This window comes from Pseudopipra pipra, chromosome 15 (genome assembly GCF_036250125.1).
Source record: "Pseudopipra pipra isolate bDixPip1 chromosome 15, bDixPip1.hap1, whole genome shotgun sequence".
Classification (NCBI taxonomy): domain Eukaryota; kingdom Metazoa; phylum Chordata; class Aves; order Passeriformes; family Pipridae; genus Pseudopipra; species Pseudopipra pipra.
The window spans coordinates 11,245,157-11,267,387 of record NC_087563.1 but is presented as its reverse complement, the minus strand read 5'-3'; the positions used below and the strand labels follow the sequence as shown (position 1 = coordinate 11,267,387).

Here is a 22,231-nt window from a genome sequence, read left to right as displayed (position 1 = left end):
TAGTTCACGACTCTGCTCAGAGCCGAGTTTCTGTGCGAAGTGGCTCCTCCAAACGCCGGCTCTGAGAATCCAGCTGGTTCTCATTTCCAAACAACCAGTTTCTCTATCCCCAAGTGCTAAAGAAAATAATCCCAGCAATCCATGACTACACGCTTTCACAGGGACAGCAGTGAGAATTTGATTGTAGAGATAATTAAAGTCATTCCTGAAACTTCCAAGGAAAAAAAGCAGGGGGGGAGAGGAGAGGGCCAGCAGGGACAATGATGCTCATGTTTAAATTGAACTAAGCAACCAGTATGCTCTGGAGAAGTGGGGACACACACACTATTTTTGGGAAATTTGTTTTCCTGAAAATTCTCTCTCCTTCACTCTAACAGTTACAATATTTGCAAAGAAAATGTAGTAGACTGTGGCAAGTAGGAAGATTAGAGTGAGGTTTGGAGCCTGGATGTTCCTAATCTGGCAAGAGTATCCAGAGGGAAATGCTTTCGCATTCTGGTAAACTTGAATAAAATTATGTACAGCCACTTCGATTAGAAGGGCTTAAAGGGAAATGATACCATAAAAGCAATAAAACCCACTGCTATCTGCTTCAAACACTGAAAACATCTTTTTAAATTTAATGTTTCCTGCAGCCCTGCCATGAGTGAGGTCTGAAATAATTTTAATATTAACAACACTCAGGAGCAGGTCAATCTAGAGCCAATCATGTGACTGCATTAGTGCTCTATATCTTTCCAAAACAGTGGAGTAATTTACACCACTCCAGCTGGTGTAAATCAGCAGGGTGTCCCTGGCATCAGGAGAGCTGGGAAGCACTGGCCTCACTAAAAAATAATCACAATGATGATGATGAAGAGAAAAGAGAAAAAAAGAAAAAAAAAAAACAGAACAAAAAAAACAACAACAAAACCAAAAAAAGCCTTGCTCCCAGCAAAGCTAAATGGTACCACCCCGTGTCACACGTCTGGTCTGACCCTCGTCATCCCGAAATCGGTGTGAAATTCAGAGATGGAGAGAAAGAGTTTAAAGCACTTGTAATCTCTCCGTCTGCACTATCTGCCTTGAGCAGGAAGGAGGGATCCGCTCAATGAGAGCTATTCAGGGCCTCTCAATTAACCTGATTAGTTCAGCACGCTGCTCTCATGAATGACACCTTATCTTGGAAATGAAGGAAAAAAACTTCCTTCCTTCTGGAGATACAGGCGGCCCCTAAAGCCAGCGCAGCGGCGCCCATCGGCCGCCTCCCCATCTCCCCAGGGAGCTGCTTTTGGGGTGGCAGGGCCAGGCAGCCCAGGTGGCCCAAGCAGGGAGGGGGTCCCCCTCTTTCAGACCCAACCAGGCACATGATGGGATTTGCTGCCGTGGTTAACCCTTCCAGCGCTGTGCAGAGCCCGGCCGGGGGCTGCCGGTAGGTGAACCCCCCGGGAACGCTGCCTTGGGTAAGAGTGCTGTAGTCTGGAACTTGTTTCATATGTGACAGATTAATGAGCGATAACTGGGTTACCATGGCAAAAAGCATTCCCAAAATTCTCTTTTGTTTCCCCGAGAACAGTCTCCCTATTTTTTTTTTTCCTCCAAATCATGCCACTTTACAACAACAGAAATATTAACCGACAGCGTGTTATTCTTTAAAGTGCGTACGGCTGCGGATGTCAACGAAGCTGACTGTTAAATACCAGCTCCAAGAATTAATCAGGGAACATAGGTGTCTCAGTTACAATTATAGTACTGAAAACTCAAATTTATGAATGCCCAGCCAACTTTGAAGACATTTATTAGAGAAATTCTGAAGACTTCGAAAGTATTAATGTACTAATGACAAATTAAGGCATGATACATTAATGTTCTTATAATTTGTGACAAATTAAGTTACCATTGTCACAGCAGGGCAATCCTTCAGAAAAAAAAAGTTCCTCTCTCCTGCCACACGGTACACTACAGACAATTTATGTACACATAATGGGGTTCAGCGAGAAGTTTTCCTCCCACACCACAGTACAGTTTATTCCGTTGTTCAGAATGCCACAGCTATTATGGAACTCACAGGATTTTTTTAAAAAAAGAAGGTGGATGTAGCCTGTCTTGCCTAAACAGCTATGTAGGGTAAAGATTCCTTCGCTGTGCATCCCTCGCTCAGCAGCATCGGAGCCCAGCAGGGCCCAGTAACACCAGACCATGGTGCCAATGGGAAATCAAGACCCAGAGATAAGGAAAAAAACAAGTTTTACAGAACTGCTTTTAGCACATAAACCCCAGTTTGTGAAAAAAATTCTGCCCTAGACTCCAGAAAAGTCCAAAGCACTCCTTTGTAATGCAGCCTGACTTCCTCATTTTAATTTAAAAAGGGGCAAATCCTGATCTGAGCTGCAAGGCAGCTGTCACAGAACATCTGCAAGTCCTTTCCTTCTCCTGCCTGCATAACCCCCAGTAAGATGTGGCATGAAGTGTGCTCCTGTCTGCAGCCAAATTCCAGCTCATGAAGGACTGTGCCAGCAACATGGAGGTACGTGGAGCAGCCAGGAGGAGATGCTACCATCAGATCTTAATAGCTCTGAGTGTGGCTAATTTTATTCTTCTTTTAGAGCAAAGAACGTTCTAATGAATACTGAATACGTTTCTCCTCTCCTTGTGTCATCCTTCTACAAAATTTGAACTAGGTAAAGTGGTTTTTAACATCCACTTATCAAAGTGACTTAACATCTGGGAAGTCAGCCAATGGTTATGTAGTGATGCAGATGCCAAAAAATCCAACTGAAAGATTATATTGAGGGAGTTTACAGAAAAGACCTGACTCAGTTGGGTGGAAGCGGATGGTTATCCTGGTCAGGAAAACCTCACAGTCTCACATGCAAAATCGTGGGAAAAAATTAAGGAAAATTATTATATTTTAAATACCTAATTTTTAACCCATTATAGACACCGGCTGTATCCTGCACCAATAACTTTTTCCAAAGAGAAATTTTGGAATCAACAGGTGAATAGTTTGTCAAAGTCCAAAAGAAGATGAACAGGAAATGATTTTCTGTCTCTGACAGTCATTGAGACAATACTAAGAAGGAGATCATTTTTTGACAGCTAGGCTCTCACAGTGGGATTTCAAGTCTTTCTAACACTTAGTTATATAAAATTAATCCTTTCCAGGGTCACAATCATAACACTTAAAAGTGTCTTTTTTAATTTTTGTATTAAATCTTTGAAAAAAAAATGACCTAAACATTCAGCTCATTGAATGATGCAATCAGCTGAAACAGTTTGCAACTCTGATAGGAAAGTCAAGGTGAGAGGAGCACCAAGAAAACTCAAGTGTCAAGCAAGCCTGTAGGATCCTGGCACTATGTTGTTGTTACATAGCTTTTTTTTTTTTGTAACCCCATTTTCCATCTCTTTCTAGCCCAGCGTGGCACTGGAAGAGTTAAAGAAAACAAAAAAAGAACAACTGAGTGTACAGGGTAGGATTTACTGGCATTTACTTTTAATTCTATGGTCCTTTGCTCTGTGGCTTATCAGCCCTATGTCAGCCCTTTTTCCTCCTTTATATTTCATGAGGGGACCCACATGCTGGTACTGAGAGACAGAGCCCAAGTGTCTGTAAGCTTTTTGTCAGGTAAAAAGAGAAAAAAAAAAGGAAAGGAACAAGAGGAAAAGCAAAGCTAAGAGGCATCTATTAGATGTCACTAGGCTTTTGTATTCATGTCAATGATTCAGGATTAGAGTATTTGAAATAATCTTATTGAGAGAACTCAAAAGCCCCACAGAGGGAAAGCCTGCTCGGTAGCATATGGCAGAGCAGCAGACAATATCTTATTAAGGATGTGTTAGCTAACACCATTACTTTTTATATTACATTACTGAACTATTGTGCCTCAGCCGGTTAGCGAGATGCCATAGTTGCGGAATTCCAGATTGGACGTTACCGTGTTGTTACAAAACCAAAAAGATTTGGCCCGGTGTCCTGGCACAGAGGGGGGTGGCAGTGGGATGCTGCTCCCTCACCCCTCCCCAGGCCCCTGGAGGGGGAACCCAGCAAAGGGGAAACGATGTCCCCAGGCGAACTGGTGGCCACTCTCCCAGTGTGTGACACCACCACCCAGTGCCCATCCACCCTGCCCACCTCACTCCCCCCATGCTCAGGTCACCCCCTTTCAGGGCTGGCTGGGGAAAACAGGGTTTACAGAGGGCACTTTCTGCTCTATCTCCAAGAAAAAATTCCAAACTATTGCCAAACTCAGCTTCTTGTCAGATGAAGGGAATTTAATTTTGTTATACTGAATGCTGTTAGTCTAAAAATCTTTCTTTGCTCTTGGACAAAAGCTTGTAATTGGAGAAACAGCTCTTTTTAAAGTTATCTTCATCTGCCTACACCTTTAGAGGCAGCAAGAACCCAAAGACAAAACAGTACTGTTCATAGCATCTCAACGATTGCACTGAAAGGCTCTATATCTGGGTCACCTTACTACTGTCCAGTATATAATTTCAGTGACTTGATATAAAGCCTTTTAGTAAGTGATTTCATATAATTCACATATTAACAGCACCAGAAAATTTGTATTCACATTTCCTGTATCCACACGCTCTTTTTGAAAAGTAGGTAGAGAATAATTCGTTCCATTAAAAAAAAAACACAAAACCTCTAAAATACTGTCCTTAGCAAAAAAGTAAACATCCAGTTGATACAGTAATATATTCTGATCACAAACTACCTATGCAAAACTGCTAATGTGACACACTGGGAACTTTGTATGGCTTTTCTGTACTTTTCCAGAAGAGTTACAGAAAAAAAACCCCATGATGCTACAGGGAAAAAGAAAAATTCATACCAGCATTTCCCACTACTACTAGAGAGACTTGCTGCTCTCTGAGGACAGCGTTAAAGCCATTTCTAGAAAGTTATCTCAGTCATGATTTGCACAGTAACCTACAAGTGTTTCTTACTCTCTTTTAACCTTATTAGTTAGATGTTGTATTAAAATTAAATACTTCCAGCAGTGCCTTTGAGTTTAACACAGTTGTTTTTGTAGATGTGGCCAATTACTTACAAGAATACATTTTGGTGGCTGGGACACGCAAACATTTATGACTACTCTCAAGAAGAAAACTACACACACACCTCAGTGTCTGCAGGATAAGTATGGATTTTGTTTTTACCCAATAAACGCTGGGATAGAGCTGAGATACATTTTTCATGTTCAGAAGAATTTTAGCTAATCTGCATTAAAACTGAGGATGATCTTTGCAAGTACATTTTGCTATCGCTCTTATTCATGTATGCATTCCCACTGCGACAGCAAATATGGAAATAAATCAGGTGCTAGGATGGAACGGGAAATGTATCCACTCCAGAAACTACGTGCATATATATATGCATATGAGAAAGAGCCAGTGTTTTTTTCCCCCCAAAAAAAAATTCCCTCTCTTGAGAGAGGACTGGCACTGAGCTGCATAGAGCCAGGGAGCCCACTGAGTTGAGCACATCCTCCCTGCTGCAGGACATGCTTTGAAGTAAGAGTTCGTATTAAGAAATTGATAGGTATGAGCAGCACATTTGAAGTTTTGTGATGAGAAACAAAGGGATGGATCACCCTGCCAGACCCTGGGCACCTCCTGGGACCAGACCGGTTCACTTGGAGCTTTCTTGGTACTGCAGTAGGTCACTGCAGAGAGCCAAACAAACTTTTTAAAGCACCCCTAACCTTGGATGCCCAAATCCTGCATCCAGAGCAGGCAGAGTCATCCACAAGGTCTCAGTTAGACCTCCGGGTACTCCTCTGCACAAGCAAACCCACAGGATCTTCAGGACGGACTTTGAGGACTAAGACAAACCAGTGCAGTCTCCTAAAATTGTTAATCCTTGCTGACCAAGGCTGAGATTTTCCAAAAGAGCCCGAGGGACTTACTGACCTGCTGGCAGCCAGCTCTGGACACAGTAGGTGAAGAATGGCTCAGCCCTGGCTCACCATCCACCCACAACATGGAAGATTCCTATGGACATGGACATGCTGACCTTGGGGGCTCGGGGCAGCAGGTCCAGCACATCCCAGGCGCACACTCAGGCCACAACTGGCCAAGCCCAAACAGGCTGTGGATGAGCATTAATAGTCAAATGCCAAAAGCAATAGACTAGTCTTGTCTTCAAATTCCCCTCATCCCAGGACATTCAACACAAGCTTTTTATTCTCCACAGAAAAAACTCAATTTTTAGGCTGCATCAGGAGAACCATTTCTCTTCAGGAATGGGATCATCTACCTACTTAAAGACTAGAGAGTGTCTAGCACAGTGAGCCTTCTTTTGTGATAAAAGCCTCTGTTATATCACCGTGATATTAAATAGTAATAATCAGGCATAAGATCGCAACTAAAGCCCAGAACACTAGCTGCAGATTCAAAAGGCATCACTGAGAGAAGCGAGTAACTGTTAGTGTGAAATGTTTGCAGTGAAACCCACATCCACATAAGACTTGCCTGGTTTGGGGGTTAATAACAAACTGAAAACTTAGAAGAGGTTTGCTGAGAAAATCACAAACTTTCTGAGTGAAGCTCAGTCCAAATTAAGGTTTTGCATAATACTTTTAAGGTCATACAAAAACTCTTATACTTGGAGGTGGAGGGAAGAGAAATCACACAAACAATAAGCAGAAGCTGTTTTGACCCTGACCAAGTTCATTCGGCCCCAAGAGCAAAATAAAGGAATTTAGAAGCAACAGTGATGTGTGCCAAACCCAATAGGCTGAAACCAAGAGATTTTTGCAATAATCCTTGCAAAGTTACCCCCAGCTCTAATGATTTCATCACCAGAAAGAGGACTAACACCACAGGAGGAACACTGGTAGAGGGACAAGCATACACAGCAGAATCTCTGTGTGAGAAGTATCTACTGATCAGAGTCTCCCATTTATCTCACAGCAGCTCAAAATGCCTTTGGTTGCCTAAGTCATGTGGGAAATGTTTTGGGTAATGCTTCTCAGCTGCATCAATCACAACCAAATCCTTGAGTATGCGTGTTTCGGTCCCTCCCCTCTCAGAAATGTAAGAGTTCACAGGCTCCAGGAGCTCGCATGAAGCGCTCGAGGCCAACTTCTGCCTCTCTGAACACCCTGCTCAGAGGCCCAGAGGGTTTAGGCAGCGCAGTCTTAAAAGACAGCCTGGGAGACATTTCTGTGCAGTGCTGGGGGTATTCCTCTGTCATCCAGCTTCTGCTCCTCCAACTCCCTCCCTGCTGTATCAGTAACTCCCATCTGGTTCTGGAAGGGGCATAGCAATGCAGGGGGCACTTTCCAGTACAAGATTACAGAAAACAGCCAAATATTTAGGCCCAGGAACGTTTTTCACCTAAGTCCTGAGATCTATCAAAGCACACCATGCCTGCCCTCCTGCTCCTCCTGTGTGCAAAGCCCACCCAATGAAGCAGGACAGATGGGACCCCCAGGCTCCTGCAGCCCCATACCTCGTATAAGCAAGGGGAGAGCAGCACACATGCCTTCCCCTGACCCCATACAGCCAGGCTGTGGTACTGATATGACCAGGACAGGGCAGGAACTGGGACCCCTGCAAAGGAACCCCTGCCAAAACACCTGGCATCTCTTGTCACTTTGCTCTGTCACCAGTGATATGACGAGCCCACATCCCTGTAGTCTGGTGAGGATCAGCTACAGCACTGATGCCATTCCCTGCAGCAAAGAAATCCTCAGCAGCTACGTCCCAAGCAAAACCCACCTCATTCCCTTGCCAGCACCTCTCCTGAAGCTGGCAGGATCTGCCTGCGTCTCCATCACTCTCCCTCCAGGCATGGAAAGCTACTGCAAAATTCATTAAATCACCACATCTGCCTAACCAGTGTATCTGGGGGAAGGATATAGGGAGTGTGATACAGTCCACTGTATCACTGTATCACTTTTTCACCTTCCTGGTATTTAGGATGAAAAGATGATCAGGCCTGTAAAATACAATCCACTACGTGATGACTTGTAAAGCGGTAAAACAGAGACATTGACTTTTCATGTCATTGCACAGTGAAATCCTACCCACAAACATAAAGTTTTTCAGGTTAAAGGCTGAAAGATTTCAAAACCATCTGTAGGTAAGTTGGCTCCCTCCACAGCCACAGAAGCTGGATGTGCTGGGGAGAGCCCAGCCAAGCATCCTGTACAGCAGGTGTTGGAAGCACACAGGCCTTTCAGACACTGGTAGCAGATCATGCATTAAAACACACTTTGGTGTCATCTGATAATAAGGCAGACAAAATATTACAGCCTCCGATCCACCCTCCCGCTTCATAGATAAGAACTCTGATGGAACTGGAAAGGTATAAACATTTTCAAAGACAGAGGAACCTCATTGCTCCAAAACTGCACTTGAAGCAGCACATGAAGAACTTCAGTGTATTGCCAGAGCAGGGCCAGAAGAGACCTTGGCCATCCCCATGGTGTCCTGCCCCTGGAGGGCACACAGAGTCACCCAGGGGGGCTCCAGCACAGAGCCCCTTGGCTAAAGATTGTCTATCCAAAAGATAGTGGCCAGATTTTTTAAGTAGGTCTTGTCTGTATTGGTAAATCTCAGCAAAGACAATTCCAGGTCACTGTCATCAGCCTGCTCAAGTACTCTGGGAAGAAGGAAAACTGGGGATGAATCAGCAATTGCCAATCAGGCTGTTTTCAGCCCTTTTTCCATGCAATGTCACAAGCTGGAGGTATAGGATATATATGGTGTATATATATTTTCTGCCACTATATTTGGGGTTGCAGTGGTTATTCCTATTTTATCAGTCAGTGGGATTCCTATTTACTGGATGCAGCCATAAAAGGTAAAGAAGCCCCAGCAGGCACTGGTAACACCATTAAATATCAGTCCTGACAATGGTAAAATGGGTTTAAAAGTTTGGAACAGTGTGTCGAGAGAGGAGTCTCTTTCCTGAACCAAGGAATAACATAAAGCCCCACTTTCTCCCCTATGTGACTTTTGTCATTATCATCTTTTCTGATTCTTACAAAGCAAACCTAATTAGGAAGCTCTCTCATTAGTCTTCCAGAAAAATTAGCACAGCTTATGCTAATTACTCCTGTAAAATTTAATAAACTCGTTGAAATGGGAATAGTCTAATGAGGTTTTATTTATTGAACTAAGATAACTGTAAGGAAAAAGGTTAGGACACCAGGATATCCAGAGTGGTAATAAAACTACAATTTATTCAATTTCTTCACAGGAATTTTATTGCGAACCTTTTAAATTCAAATATGAGTTACAATTTGAAAGTTAAATCAATCTAGAATTTAATTTAATAACAGGAAGTGCTCTGTGTTTTCTTTAAGTGTGATTACAATACAGCCCTGCCACTGTACTCGTAGGAGGAATTGTGCATTTGTATTGTGACAATAATACCCCTTTTAAAATGAGTTCCTGTTCATCAGATCTTCATCTCAATACATGTAACTCGATTAGCAATAAAATATACAGGCTATGCTAAGAAGATGATACAGACACACACAGATTTCCAAGAAACTTCCTTGGAATTACTGCTCTATAAGTATTTAGATCACTATATGAGTATAAATTTCTTTAGGTCCCTTTCACCGCTGTATCTGCTGATACTATAATAGGGCAAAATATAGAACAATTTTATAAAGGATAAAGTCATATCCTGCTTCAAACACAGCTACATACTTTTTTTTAAAATCCCACATTTTGATTAAATAGAAATACATGATTCACTTTTCATGTATATCCAGTGTTTGAAAAAGAATACAACACATGTAACTTTGAAGTTGTCAAACAGCCTCTTCTCCAAGTTCACCAAACCACCACAAAGCCAGAGCCCTCCCTATCCCAAGTCTCTCTAACCTCATCAAAGAGAATTAATCAATCCAAAATAGTATTCCAACTTGTCAGAAGAGGATAGCATTTCCATGTAAGTACATAAGTCAAAAATCCCACGGATAGATTCTATGTCAAATTCTATGTTAGGTCAGAGTCTGTGGATTCGCAGGATTTGAGGCAAGAGTTAGATTAAATCCATAGGCAAAGACTTTATCGGAGCGTAAGGCATGTGGGAGTGCTTTAGCCCAAATGGTAAATGAATTCTCTAAGCTCAATGCAAATAAAAATATCTAAATATGGGTTTGCATATCAATTGACATAATAGTTAAAAATTGTGTTCGTGGAGAAGTGACAATGGAGTACAACCAAACACATGGTCTGGCTCGTGCAGGCATTTTAATCATAGAACAATTTTAAAGGACTCGTTTTAAGGTAAAAAGGCTCCACATAGATCACTTCATCCTTTCCAAACCAAAGGGGAGAAAAAAAATGAATAGGATAAATGTCACAAGAAACATCACTAAAGCCACTAACTGTATAAAGCACATACTTACTTGGCCTAAATTGTTTGAACTAGCCCTGGCCAAGAAAAGGTTTTAAGTACCCTACTGGGACAGATGCGAAGCGGCAACAATAGAAGCCACACTAATGCAATCCAGGTAACACAATCCTGTTTCAAAAACACGGGGAGGGCTAATTACAGCACTGCTGAGTCAAATTTCTTATACCATTGCAACCCACAGGAACAGGTCAAAATCAAGTGTTATTCAAACCACAGTCATATCAACCTTCTGTATCAAAGTCACAATTTAAAAACCAAGTGAAGAACTTAAAAGCTTAACCCGTTCACAAGCCGAGCACGGTTCAGTGCGGGTGGTGAGGTAGGGTTTGTATTATCAGCTTTAAATTATGTTTAGCTTGCATTTTAAAAAGAAACTTCAAAATTGGTACCTATTGCATCAATTTATGTAAAGACCGAGAAATGGATCACTGCTAGAAAGCTAAAGCTGTTTTTTTCCTGTACCTGTTTTCTTCATTTTGCAGGAAACATATAACAGAAAGCATCCCTGGCTTTCAAAATTTAAAATGATTTGCAACTAGCAGTTTTGCATACTAGATAGTTAAACAAAATATTTCTGTAAACCTGCCATTAGCATCTTAACATCTCACTTTCCAGTACAATGAAAAATTCATGTGAATTTTGTAGCTTTCATGTCACTCAAAATGCCACTCTAACACCATGTTTATAGTGTTCAACTCTGCAGCACGCTTATAAAACACAGTTCTATATAGATTTCACTGGGGGGTTTTCCCCCCACACACTTTCCCTGGTATTACCAGGTATTACCATCTCAGAGGAGATGAAAATATGCCCAGTTAAAATAAATAGAGATATCTTCTGAGATTTAAACATTCTCAGGATTACTTTTTACAGCTAATCAAAACATCTGCTATAAGCTTCCAATATATGCACTTTCTTACCACATTCAACCAAGAACTGTAAGACTGGGAGCTGGGATGAGCACAAGGCTCTGCGATGCCCCTGGACCGCTCTCCATGGGGGGCACCCAACACATCAAACCCCCCTCACTTTCTTTCATAAAATGGATGCATGGGCATGGAAGATACTTTAAATTTAATATAGCAAACATAACTGAGACAAGAATGCCAGGAGAAGCCCCCTGCTCTGTGCTCTCACCCCTGTATGTTTAGGTAGTTCCCTTCAGGGTCCCTCTATTCACAGATCAGCTCAAGGGTGTTCCTCTCCCCAGCTGATGACAGACACTTTCAGTGCCTCATGGTCATTTAACTCCTCTAGAGTAATGCTGCATAATAACCTGGTCATCACACACGGCTTTGTACAACGCATTTGGACAATTAAAAGGTAAAAATGGCTCTTTGGCTACCATTTTGCATAATTTGCAAGCACAGAAACTACACGTGGCTGGGAACAACTGAAATAGACGTTATTGTACTACAATGATTTACTCAGTGATGTCAGATTAGCAATATGGATCTGTTTAAAAACACAATAATTAAGACAGGCAAAAATGAATTAATCAACTGACAATACAGTCAAAATAGTATTCCAACCAAAGAAAATAAGAGGAGGGAAAAAACCCTTACATTGCAGATCTATTTTCTTAACTGTTTTTATGCATAAATAAAAGCCTTAAAATGTAGATGGATTGCATCCAACAGAACTACAGTAGCTAAGTGATAATGATTCAAACATTTTTCAAATAAAAGTTAAATATTTATAAGCATCCAACCACATTTCATAAATCACAAACTATTATTATTTTATTCCTGAAGCTTCCCTGGCATAGCATGTGAATTGAGTCACAGAAAGTCAGAAAGAAAAATCTCCTCTTTATGCACATGAATCAGCTACAAGAGCTGGAGCCCTCCACAGAGCAGGGTGCTCTGTTATCCCTACGTTATCCTGCATATGGTCCTTCCAAGGCAATCCCAATTGCAAAGCACAACTAATTCGGTATCAAAAACAAAATTTCATCCGTATATACTCCTAATTCTTCCCCATTAGCAACACAGGGCAGGTGTTTCATTATAATGAGGAGAGGGAGAAAAAAAAAATGGAAGGAAACAATAGCAGTCCTTACCTGTCAATTATCACTGGATCTGATGGAGTCTCATTTCTGTTGCCACAGCTTTTCTTGTCACAACAGCGGCTACAGAGCAAAAGCGAAAGGATTTAGTGCGACCATTACACTGTAAAATCATCATTACGAACATGGTAGGTTCAAATTGCCGGGTAGAGTTACCGCGCCGGCCCTGCCTGGAAATCAGTCAAATGTAGTGGGTCACATATGGGTTAATTACTATGTTTAACTTCTTGCACAGCTGGTTAGCAATGGAAAATAAAAAAAGAGAGGGGTTTTGCCCCCTTCACAAATAATAATTCAAGGATCGCCCAAAACAGGGAGACCTGCCTATTTGCAGCCTCTTTTCCATAGGGTTTAACAGTTGTCCCGCATATGCTGGCACACAAAATAAAGCAGATTTTTCCCTGCTGAGCCTGGTTTTTACATTTGCTTAATGCTTATGTTACACATCCACAAGATATTCCTGCTTCTACACAGCTCTCAGCTACTGGGAAACCCCCCCGCCCCAAACTGCAAAAGCACAATTATTCTCCCTCTAAGAAACACTGGTGTTAATGGGGGAGCTGAAATGCAAGAGCCGTCAGCAGCAGCTTTTTATGCTCGAGCGTGCCTGTTTCCCCAAGTTTTCCGAGCATGTTAATGATCACTAATGCCATGGAGAGCACTGCTCCGGCGGCTGGTGCCCTGCGTCAGGTCAGAGACAAAGCAGGCATGTGAAATATAAGCTCTGTCTCCCAAAGCGCTGCTCCATGGCTGACCTCAAGGCTGGGATTCTTTTGAACTAAGGTGGCTCATTGTTTCCTAAGAGAAGTTAAATTGTTGTTTGTGATGATTCCTTGTCAGGGGTTATTGTCTGTAAGGAGCCATAAATATATTGCAGGTAAGTTCATAGGCAATATACACATTTATGCTCAGGGTGGGAATCCCTCCTGGTGCATGTAGGGCTCTGGCTGAGGGTTGTCCTGCTCTCCCCACCAGAGGAAGTCCCATCTTTACCCACAAGACCAAGTCCCAGCTAAAAAGTTGAACAAAGCCTTCAGTTTTCACCCACCCACCCGCTCCAGGGAGGAAACACTCATCTTGCAAGGAAAGCTCCTGTTTGTGCTGTCCCTTAACAGAAAATCCCTCACTGAAGTCAAGGCTTCAAAGAACTAAAAAAACCAAAAAAATAAAAAATCAAGAAGCTCCTGACCTTCCCAAGCACTTCTTGGTCCCCCAGAACCTGCTGGATGAAGCCTGGGCAGCTTCTGTAGGGTGAGGGCTGCAGGGACCCCATCCCACGGTGGCACCAAGTGACAGGCAGCGAGGACCACCCCGGCTTCTCTCCCTGGCCAGACCTGAGCACATCTCTCTGTTCAATAAACTTTCTGGTAAACCTCAACCACGCACAACCAAGTCTTTGGAAACCACCAAGCTTGTTCCCAAAGGCAGCCCAGGGACCCGCACATCGCCCATATTTCAGCAGCTGTCAGGAGTGACCACTGCTCACTCTCCCTCTTAGATGAACTATTTTCCTTTCCCCAGAAGGTGGAAGAACATCAGGGCAGGAAGAAGCCCTCAGAAATGCCACACTATATAAATAGCCCTATTGGGAGTATGACAAAGGTTCTCTTGTGTTGCTGAACAATAGAGTGAATAATATACAGTTACCCACCAAGATTAGCAATAAAGCAACTAACCACACTAAAGATAACAAAAAAGGGGCCTTTTACAAAAACAGCCTGTTTAAACATGGTTTAAAAAAAAATAATAATTTTGTTTTCAAAGAGAGGAAAATACATAATTCTTTTCACCGCAAAAAGCTTCAAGGCAACTATTCAGGGCTGAAACTTTTCACAGTTAACACATGTGCGGTATCTTCATTTCGGTGGAAGTTACATTGTTTGGCATTGCCAAAAAAAACTGCTTAATTTTACAGCACAATACCACAATTGATCCACCAGAAAATGCAAGAGCCTTGGCACTCTGAAAGTATTAAAATTTAGGAAGGAATAAAATATGCTGTAGGTAAATAGTCATGTGGACGTTTGGGGGCTTTTTTGCCTATAAAAGGACTTGCCATTGGAGCGCAGCTAGAATGTGTGGGGTGAGAAAATTTACCCACAAACAAGGCAATAAAAACTGCTAATCATTTTTAAATGATTAAAATGTAATTAGAAACAGAGTTGGCACAAGTTAAGACAATGCAGTTCTTGTGACTGAAGCGAATCAGGGCTAGTCCTGACATTCTCCCAGCAGACTGGAGGGATAGAAATTGCCACATTTACTCAGGCAAGCAAAGGTTCCCAGGCTCCCAGCACGAGATGGGCAGATACCACCATCTAAGCACCACCAGGCTCAGAGGTTGGCACCTTCCCGGGGCATTAACCCAGCAGGAGAGGTGGCCACGGGGCCCGGGGAGGGGAATGCCTTGATGTCAGGTCCTGCCACAAGCAGGATGGAGTCAGGCACTGACCACTGATGACAACCCCAGCTTTGAGAGTGGGGGAAACACTTCATTGCTCATCAAGTGGCCCCCTGATTTGGGTAGGGCTTCCCAAATGTGCACCCCAATAGCCCCAGTGGTATCAGGAGACTGCTTGATCACCATTTGAGGGTGATGTGGGAGGGCTGCACAGCTGGCACGCCCCACCATCTGGTGGCTCTCTGGCACGAAAGGAGGCCCCAAATATTCTTTCATGTTCTAGATAATTGCAGGTTAAACCTGGGTTTGTCTGTTGCGTTTTTGCTCCGCCAAAAGCAGAACTCGAGGCCTCTTCACTCTAGCGTTTCTATGCAGAGAATTAAAACATCATGCAAACCCTGAGTTTCAGACCTGTTTAAAAGTGCTTTTAATTCAATTTGCCTCAAAAGCTTTGGCTTTTAGTGCCTACTTAACACTTGGAAACAAGTTCCTAAATATTCAGCACCCTTTCTCCTTTTCCTGAAAGAATTTTAAAATTACCAGGAGCTTCTCCAAACCACCTAGAAATCGTCCAGCTCCCAGTAAGGCTCTATGAAAGAGCAGAGAATGCCACCTCTTTGCAGCCAGGAGGACAAGGACTTGTCTTTGCTATTCTTCCATGACACCTCTCCCCAGGTGGGTCAAGGAGCCACAGCTCACACAAAATGCCACATTGGCCCACAAAAAAAGTCTACGAAAATTGATTTGTTTTGGGGTCTGCTTGTTTTTAAAACAAGTAGTCCTTGATAGTGATGCAGCCTCTCATCACAACTTCCTCCAGCTCCTGCAACCCAGATCTACCCCCCTGCTATTGCCATCCTCACGGCTCATGCCCAAGCCCCACACCATCCCCATCCTGCTCCTTCTGAGGCCTCTCTTTCCCCTGGTCACCACTGTCCCCAGCTTCTACTGCTGCCTTTGTCCTCACCCCAACCCTCTTGGGACCTGCTGCCCTCCTGCCTTCCCTCTGCATAGCTTCCTCTTCCTTGTGCTGGAAGATCTCTACCTGCACTGCCTGGCCCCACTGCGGGCACACAGGAGATGGTCTCTTCACCCCCACATCTGTCCCCCCGCAGTGCTCCCGTCCCCACCCTGGGGTGGTGGCCGGAGCATCCCCGCGCGAGGAGCCCTGCTTTGTGTGTCTGCGCTCGGCCTTTCCGCGGGGACAATGAACAATGAGAAATTACGGGGCCGTGGCACGTGGCCAGCAAAGCAAAGGCGACTTTCCGATCCTCAGCTGCCAGGCTCTAACAAGTCCTCAGCGAGTCCATGTGGGAGATTTTGCAGAAGGTCCCCAGCAAGGTGTGTTTCCTCCCGCAGATGATGCGCTCAGGACAACCCCTGCCCCAAACAGGCTCCTCACCCTGAAGCGTGGAGGTACAGGACCCTCTTGCCAAAATAGCTGTAAGATCTTATTTTAAACAGACAAAACCCATATTTTACTCTAACCTCATTCTCAGAAATCACTGAACCATTTTAGCTAAAACTTTCCAAAGAAAGTCAGCCTGAGGCTGACACCCTGCAAAGGATATTTCAGCCAGAACAGTTTAAGTTTGGCAAAGCTGTAAGCCACTGAAGGTTTCATAATGGAAATTGTTGAGGCAATATTAACTATAGATGTCCCTCCCCATGCTGCCTACAATACTAATAAATTCCACTGAGGCTGTGAATTCTCCCCAGCTATTAACATTTCGCCAACAGTGTAGATTTTTATATTTGACAAAACACAGTGAAATCCTTTGAAATAAACAGCTACCTGAAGCAAACCTCAGCTCCACTTTCATACCACAGCCAGGACTCTCCTATACATTTGAATTCTTTGTCTCCTCTGTGCCGTAGCTGTAGTACACTATAAATACCCAGCTTTGTCACATAAATGCAAAGTTTTATTGTGCAGTTAGCCTTGATAGAAAGCACTGCTGAAAGTTGTTTAGAAATTAAATATCTAAAACAAGCTATTTTAAAATACAGAGCCCTCACTATTTCATGTCTGAAATGAAGAAATTTCATCTTAGGGAGAGCAAGCTGTCTTTCACACCATATGGCTAATGGTAGTGCATAGCAATTAGCTGGGCTGATTAATGGGGAACAGACTCTAATTTTATGCTTATAATTGAGGCTGCATTTGCACCCCTGGTGCAAATTCAGCACATCCCAACTTCCACTTACAACAGGCAAGAAATCAAGAGAAACAGAATGGTGTGGAGAGAGAGGGTTTTTTTCCCTTCTAGACCCCTAAAGAGCATCAGATTTGCAATTTAAAAGCGTGTTAGCAGCACAATAGATGACAGATTTGTGCAATAGGGTCAAGCGGCCTGGTAAACAAACAGCACCCTCTTACACACATATAGGCAGCAAAGGAAATGGGTAATATCTAATATGAGCTATAAGAAATTTGAATATATCTCCCCCACCCCATCAGGCACACAACATTTGCCTACTATGGTCAGTTGTTTTTTTTTTCTACTCCTTCACCTTACAGTTATGAAACACAAAGCAAAGACTAGCACTAAATAAATAGAAGGAGAAGAATAAAGCTTCTGATCCAGTGAATTTTAAGAACAAAGAAAGAGCAAAGTGCTTTAATAAAGGGAATGACTGCACGTCTTTCCATGTTCCCAGAACAGAAATAATTTTGTCTCAGTCAAAATATATTGAACGGCTGTAAATCTGTAATGCAGGTATTTGGTCTTCTACTTAAAACTCAGCCCACTATATAAAGTTTTGATTTACTTCATCCACTTTATGTTTCTAAAGTATTTGTGAGAAAATTAACGCATGAAAGTAGGTTGTTCTGGCTCAGTGAGTAATTCCTACCTCCAAACTTTGCTGGTTAAGGATCAGGAGGGTACATCACCCAGGACTAACAACATTCAGACCCTGATGCTGCAGGCACTTGGGCATGTGCTTAATTTTACTCACATGCCCAGTGTCCATGTCTTACTGGTCTGGTACAGGAGAAAAGCAAAAGGCACTTCAGTCTTATCAGGTCAGGGGCCTCCTTTAATATTTCCATGAATTGTTCCTGGCTAGGTATCCAGAGTCAAAGTGGTGCTAATTGGGCCAATGAATTTTAGGGCAATTACAAATTGTCAACATGACTGGGTTTCCATTTGGAAAAGGAGAACTGGCCAGGACTCTTCAGCAAAGCAACACTGCAGCTCTGAACAGCAGCAGAAGCTGAGGCACCTCTTGGAGACACCCATCTGCTGGGATTGTTCTGGGGCTCTAATGGGTTGTCTTTGGCTTCCTGAAAGAAGCCGAACCTACTGAATGAAGCAGCCTAGAAAAACACAACATGAAAGATAAAATCCCCCAAAATCCTGCAAGGAAGAATTTTGGGGAGGTTGTGCAGGGTTTTGCCCAGGCTGGCAGAGCAAGGAGAGAAGCTCCTTCCCTGTTGGCATCACAGGGTGCCACCTCCAGCAAGTTTTTTTCAGGAGGAGATGTCATGGAGGATGAAAACATGCAGATCCCAAGAATGAAAAAATACCCAAAAAATAATAATTAAAAAAAAAAAATAAATCAGCCAACAGAGAAATTTCCATCTGAATATTTTGTCAAAGACTCTCCCCTGCAAGGAAACCCTCATCCAAGTTTATTCTCTTAGAAGTGGGTACTAGTTTTTACCCTCAAGTTACTCCTTTTCAGTAAATGTGTTTTGCAAAAGTTACAACGCATGCAATGGCATTTTTACAGTCTTAAAACAACTGATTGTAACAATGAGCTTATGCAAGAATGCCTCGTCTTCCACCAGGGAATTATTTTCTGCCATCGAACAACATGTAACAAATTATTTTTTTAGACATGCAAAAAACACCCACTAACTTTACTGAGACTGAGAGGTCAAGCTCTCCAAGGTGTCAGAGGGGTCTGGGGGAAGATGCTGCTTTCTCTGTGGTAAAAAGGAAGTAGAAGAGGCTTCACCTATTTCAATCAGCCAGAACAGAGAAGGAAGCAGCTGCAGAAGTTTGGGGGAGAAGATATTTGACTGTCCTGAATTTAAGTCACCAACCCTAGGCAGGGTAAGAGAGTACAGGGCAGAGCCAATCTGCACGGGGAAGTTTAAAGAAAATCAAGATGAAGAAATCTTTTACATGGAGGAGTATCATCTGCTCCACTTCATCCGAGCAAGGACCTCAAGTGAGCAGCAACCAGGACAAAAAAGCCTCCTGACCTCACGCCTTAATGTGCATTCAGAAAAAAAAAAAAAAAACAAAAAAAAAAAACACCCAAACTATTTTGTCATTTTACTGAGGAGTTTTTGTTGGGAATTGGGGGCAGAGACATTTATTGCTAGAAGACTGTAATAGACTGTTAATTTTGGTGAGGAGACCTTTTGCAAGCTACAGTGTCTAAATGAAAACCAGCAGCATTCTGTTAAGAATAACTCTTTATAAATAATTGAAAACTAGTGTGACGACTGAGACCTTGCTGCTAATTACACACACCGAACTGTGTTATTTTGGGATTGTTTAATGCAAGAAAGACAAATTTAAGTCCGAAAATAGCTGCAGGTTCAACCTAGATTTTGAGAGACAGATTCATCTTCTCATCACTAATTAAGTGGAAGCGGGGTATTTCTTACCTGCACATTATTTCATGCGTGAGCAGAACTCGGCACATTTCTGGGTTCTTGTCTTGGCCTTCATATACTATCGCCTAGAAACAAAACACAATTTTCAGTTGTGCATCAGGTTGAGTTTGGAGAAAATAAAAATGCATCACGGTAAGCAAAGGCATAGCTGGAGCTTCAAACCACAGCACGGGCTAAAGAGACCACGGTGTCTCCACAGAACCTGCTCCAAGACTTGCAGCTGGAAAAAACACAAGCTGAGTACAGCTAAATTCCCTCCTCTCTGTTGCACATCTCTTGAGCAGTGTGTAGGATGGGTTTTTTTAGTAGTCAAGACAACCACAATTTTCTTTTCAATTCAGAATAAAATATAAACCTAATAGCATTAAAAGGAAAAAAAAAAAAAAAGGGAAAAAAACTCAGCAAGGCTTGGTATACTTTGGGTCCTATTCATTAAAAAAAAAAAAAAAAAAAGGGACAAAAAAGAGAGAGCTCATGCATTTTTAATTACAAAAGCTGCACAGCCCAGGCATTTTCCTGGTAGCTCCTGAGAAAATGCCTGGGCCTGATTCTTCCCTTGAACCTCGTGATCCACCACTTTCCAAAGAGCACCTCTGGAGTTACAGGGATATAAATAAGTGAGGAGCAGGCCCTACCAGAGCAGAGGAGACCAAAACAAACAGAGGATCAACCAACTTCAGAAATTTGACTCTGAGACAGCACAGGGAAAATCCTTTAAGCTAAAACTGTGGAAAGACAGTGTATTCACATTTCAAGAAGAGTCTACTTTTGCTCCCACCAGCAGAACCAGCGACAAGGGATCGGCATTACACACTAACTAGGTTAGTGCTCACAGCCCCTGCAGGACAGGGCTGCCATCTCATCCCAACAGAGTTATGTTTTCCAATCACCCCTGGTCCCAGGCACGAGACCCCCAGCAGTAAAACAAGAGTGAAAAGAAGCTTCCTTTGCAACAGCATCTTTAGACGGCACCGAGGTTCCCAAATCTTTTAGGGTGCCACTCCAGAGCTGGGATCAGAGTCCCAGCCTTGGAGGGACAACCACCACTCCTGCATGTGAGCATCGGCGCTACCCTTGAGCTTGGTGTGACCTTTTCAGCCTTGAAAACACAGACTTTAAAAGATGAAACTCGGGGAAAAAAAACTCTGCAGGTAAAATGACCTCTGTTATGGGTATCCCTAAAGCTAATGATAAAATAGATATTGAAATTTAATGAGTATGCTATATGGATGAAATAAATTCTAAGAAATGAGACCACTCTGAAATTGAAGTGTGGAAAATACTGACAGAAAAATAAGTTACCTTAATATTGGATGAATTAGGATCATATGAACTGTTTCCCAGTCCTTACAAATATAACCTACTAAAGGAAAGAGGTGTTGTACCTCCAGAGGGGGCAAAAATCTCAAGACACACAAATCTGAAGAAGCATGAGCTGACTTTCAATACCATTTAAATAGTAACATACAATATTAATATTATGCATTATAAAATGATTTAATAATTCCATAAACAGTATCAGGAATGGGTCTGTGTTACCTTACCTTTGCTAGTTTAAATTTTTTAGTTTCAGTTTTGCATTCCTCTAAAACCTGAGAGCCAGTGGGGTTGGGGTTTCACTGCTGATAAAACAGAAGCCTCCACTGTCATTGCCACTAATTGGCAATGAGTTTCACCTGATTTCTGCCCCCTCATTTCCAGCAGTGAGGCACAACACCTGTGAACCCAGCATTCCTGTAAAGAGGACACATGAAAAGTCCCCCCAGCACAGATACCAGCAACCCCCTGACCCCAGCTGGGACTCCACCTTGAGGCACTTCCCCCTCAGTGCCCAAAAGAGCTACAAACAGTTTGCAAGAAGCCTTGTAAAGTGGCATTACAGTCATCCCTGTGTTATAGCAGGAGATGGAACAAATTCAGATGATCTTCATTTCCAGCATTAAAGGGGAAGATGGGAGAAGCATCTTCCAGCCAAAACCAGAGAATCGAAGTAACTGGCTGACACCTGGTGGGGTTGATCAGTGGGGACATGGCAAAGACTCCAGAAAACCCCAAATCAGTTTTCACCTGGTAGTGGGACAGGCCAAGGCAAGGAGGAAGCTGACAGCACTTTTTGGACTTCATCAACAGTTAAAGAATAATTGGCCTCTGAGAATGCAGAGCAAGGGGGAAAGAGCAGATCTGCCCCCGAGGCCTTTAGTGGGGACAAGCACCTTCAGTTCCTCATCACCTCCAGGCAATCCCAGTGTGACACGGGGTAGCAGGGCCTGAGAGAGGGCTGCTGGACATGCCTTGTTCTTCTCACACTCTTAAATCTTAAAATAAATTTACCCAGTATGGGTTATCTTGTTGCCAGTGGGCCAAGGAAGCACTAGAAATTACAAACCAGAACACAAAATTTACTTTCCTTTTTTCCTCTCCCTTCTCTCCTCCTCTCCCCTTCCTGCTGCTGTGCTTACTTAACCTCCAGGTACCCACTTAAATAACTCAACTAAATAGCAATAATGAACGGGCAGAGTCAACACCGTGGTACATAATCACCTTGTCTGTTGTGTTTAGCATCAGTGATCCCTTCTTTGCGTGCATGACACTCTTCTGCCTTCCCCTACATTAAGGATTTGCTTTTCACTTTATTTGCATTCAATTATCGAAGTTGTACCCGTGCACATTTTGTTTTCTCCGCGTTCAGCGCAGCTACTCCCGCATACCCTATTCCTGCAGGAATTTCTAGGAAATTCTAGGAAGCGGGAGGAC

General features: G+C 42.9%; 1 protein-coding gene across 8 annotated transcripts in view; it reads right to left on the bottom strand.

Annotated features, from left to right (window-relative positions):
• The window catches only part of EBF1 (EBF transcription factor 1), a 274,047-nt gene that overhangs the window by 242,372 nt on the left and 9,444 nt on the right, over nucleotides 1–22,231 (bottom strand). For all 8 annotated transcript variants that reach the window (XM_064671914.1, XM_064671916.1, XM_064671912.1 and 5 more), the window contains exons 5-6: nucleotides 19,469–19,542; nucleotides 12,435–12,503 (exon numbers count right to left, since the gene is read on the bottom strand). In XM_064671914.1, coding sequence (XP_064527984.1) covers nucleotides 12,435–12,503; nucleotides 19,469–19,542 — 143 coding nt within the window. The remainder of the gene's footprint in view (nucleotides 1–12,434; nucleotides 12,504–19,468; nucleotides 19,543–22,231) is intronic.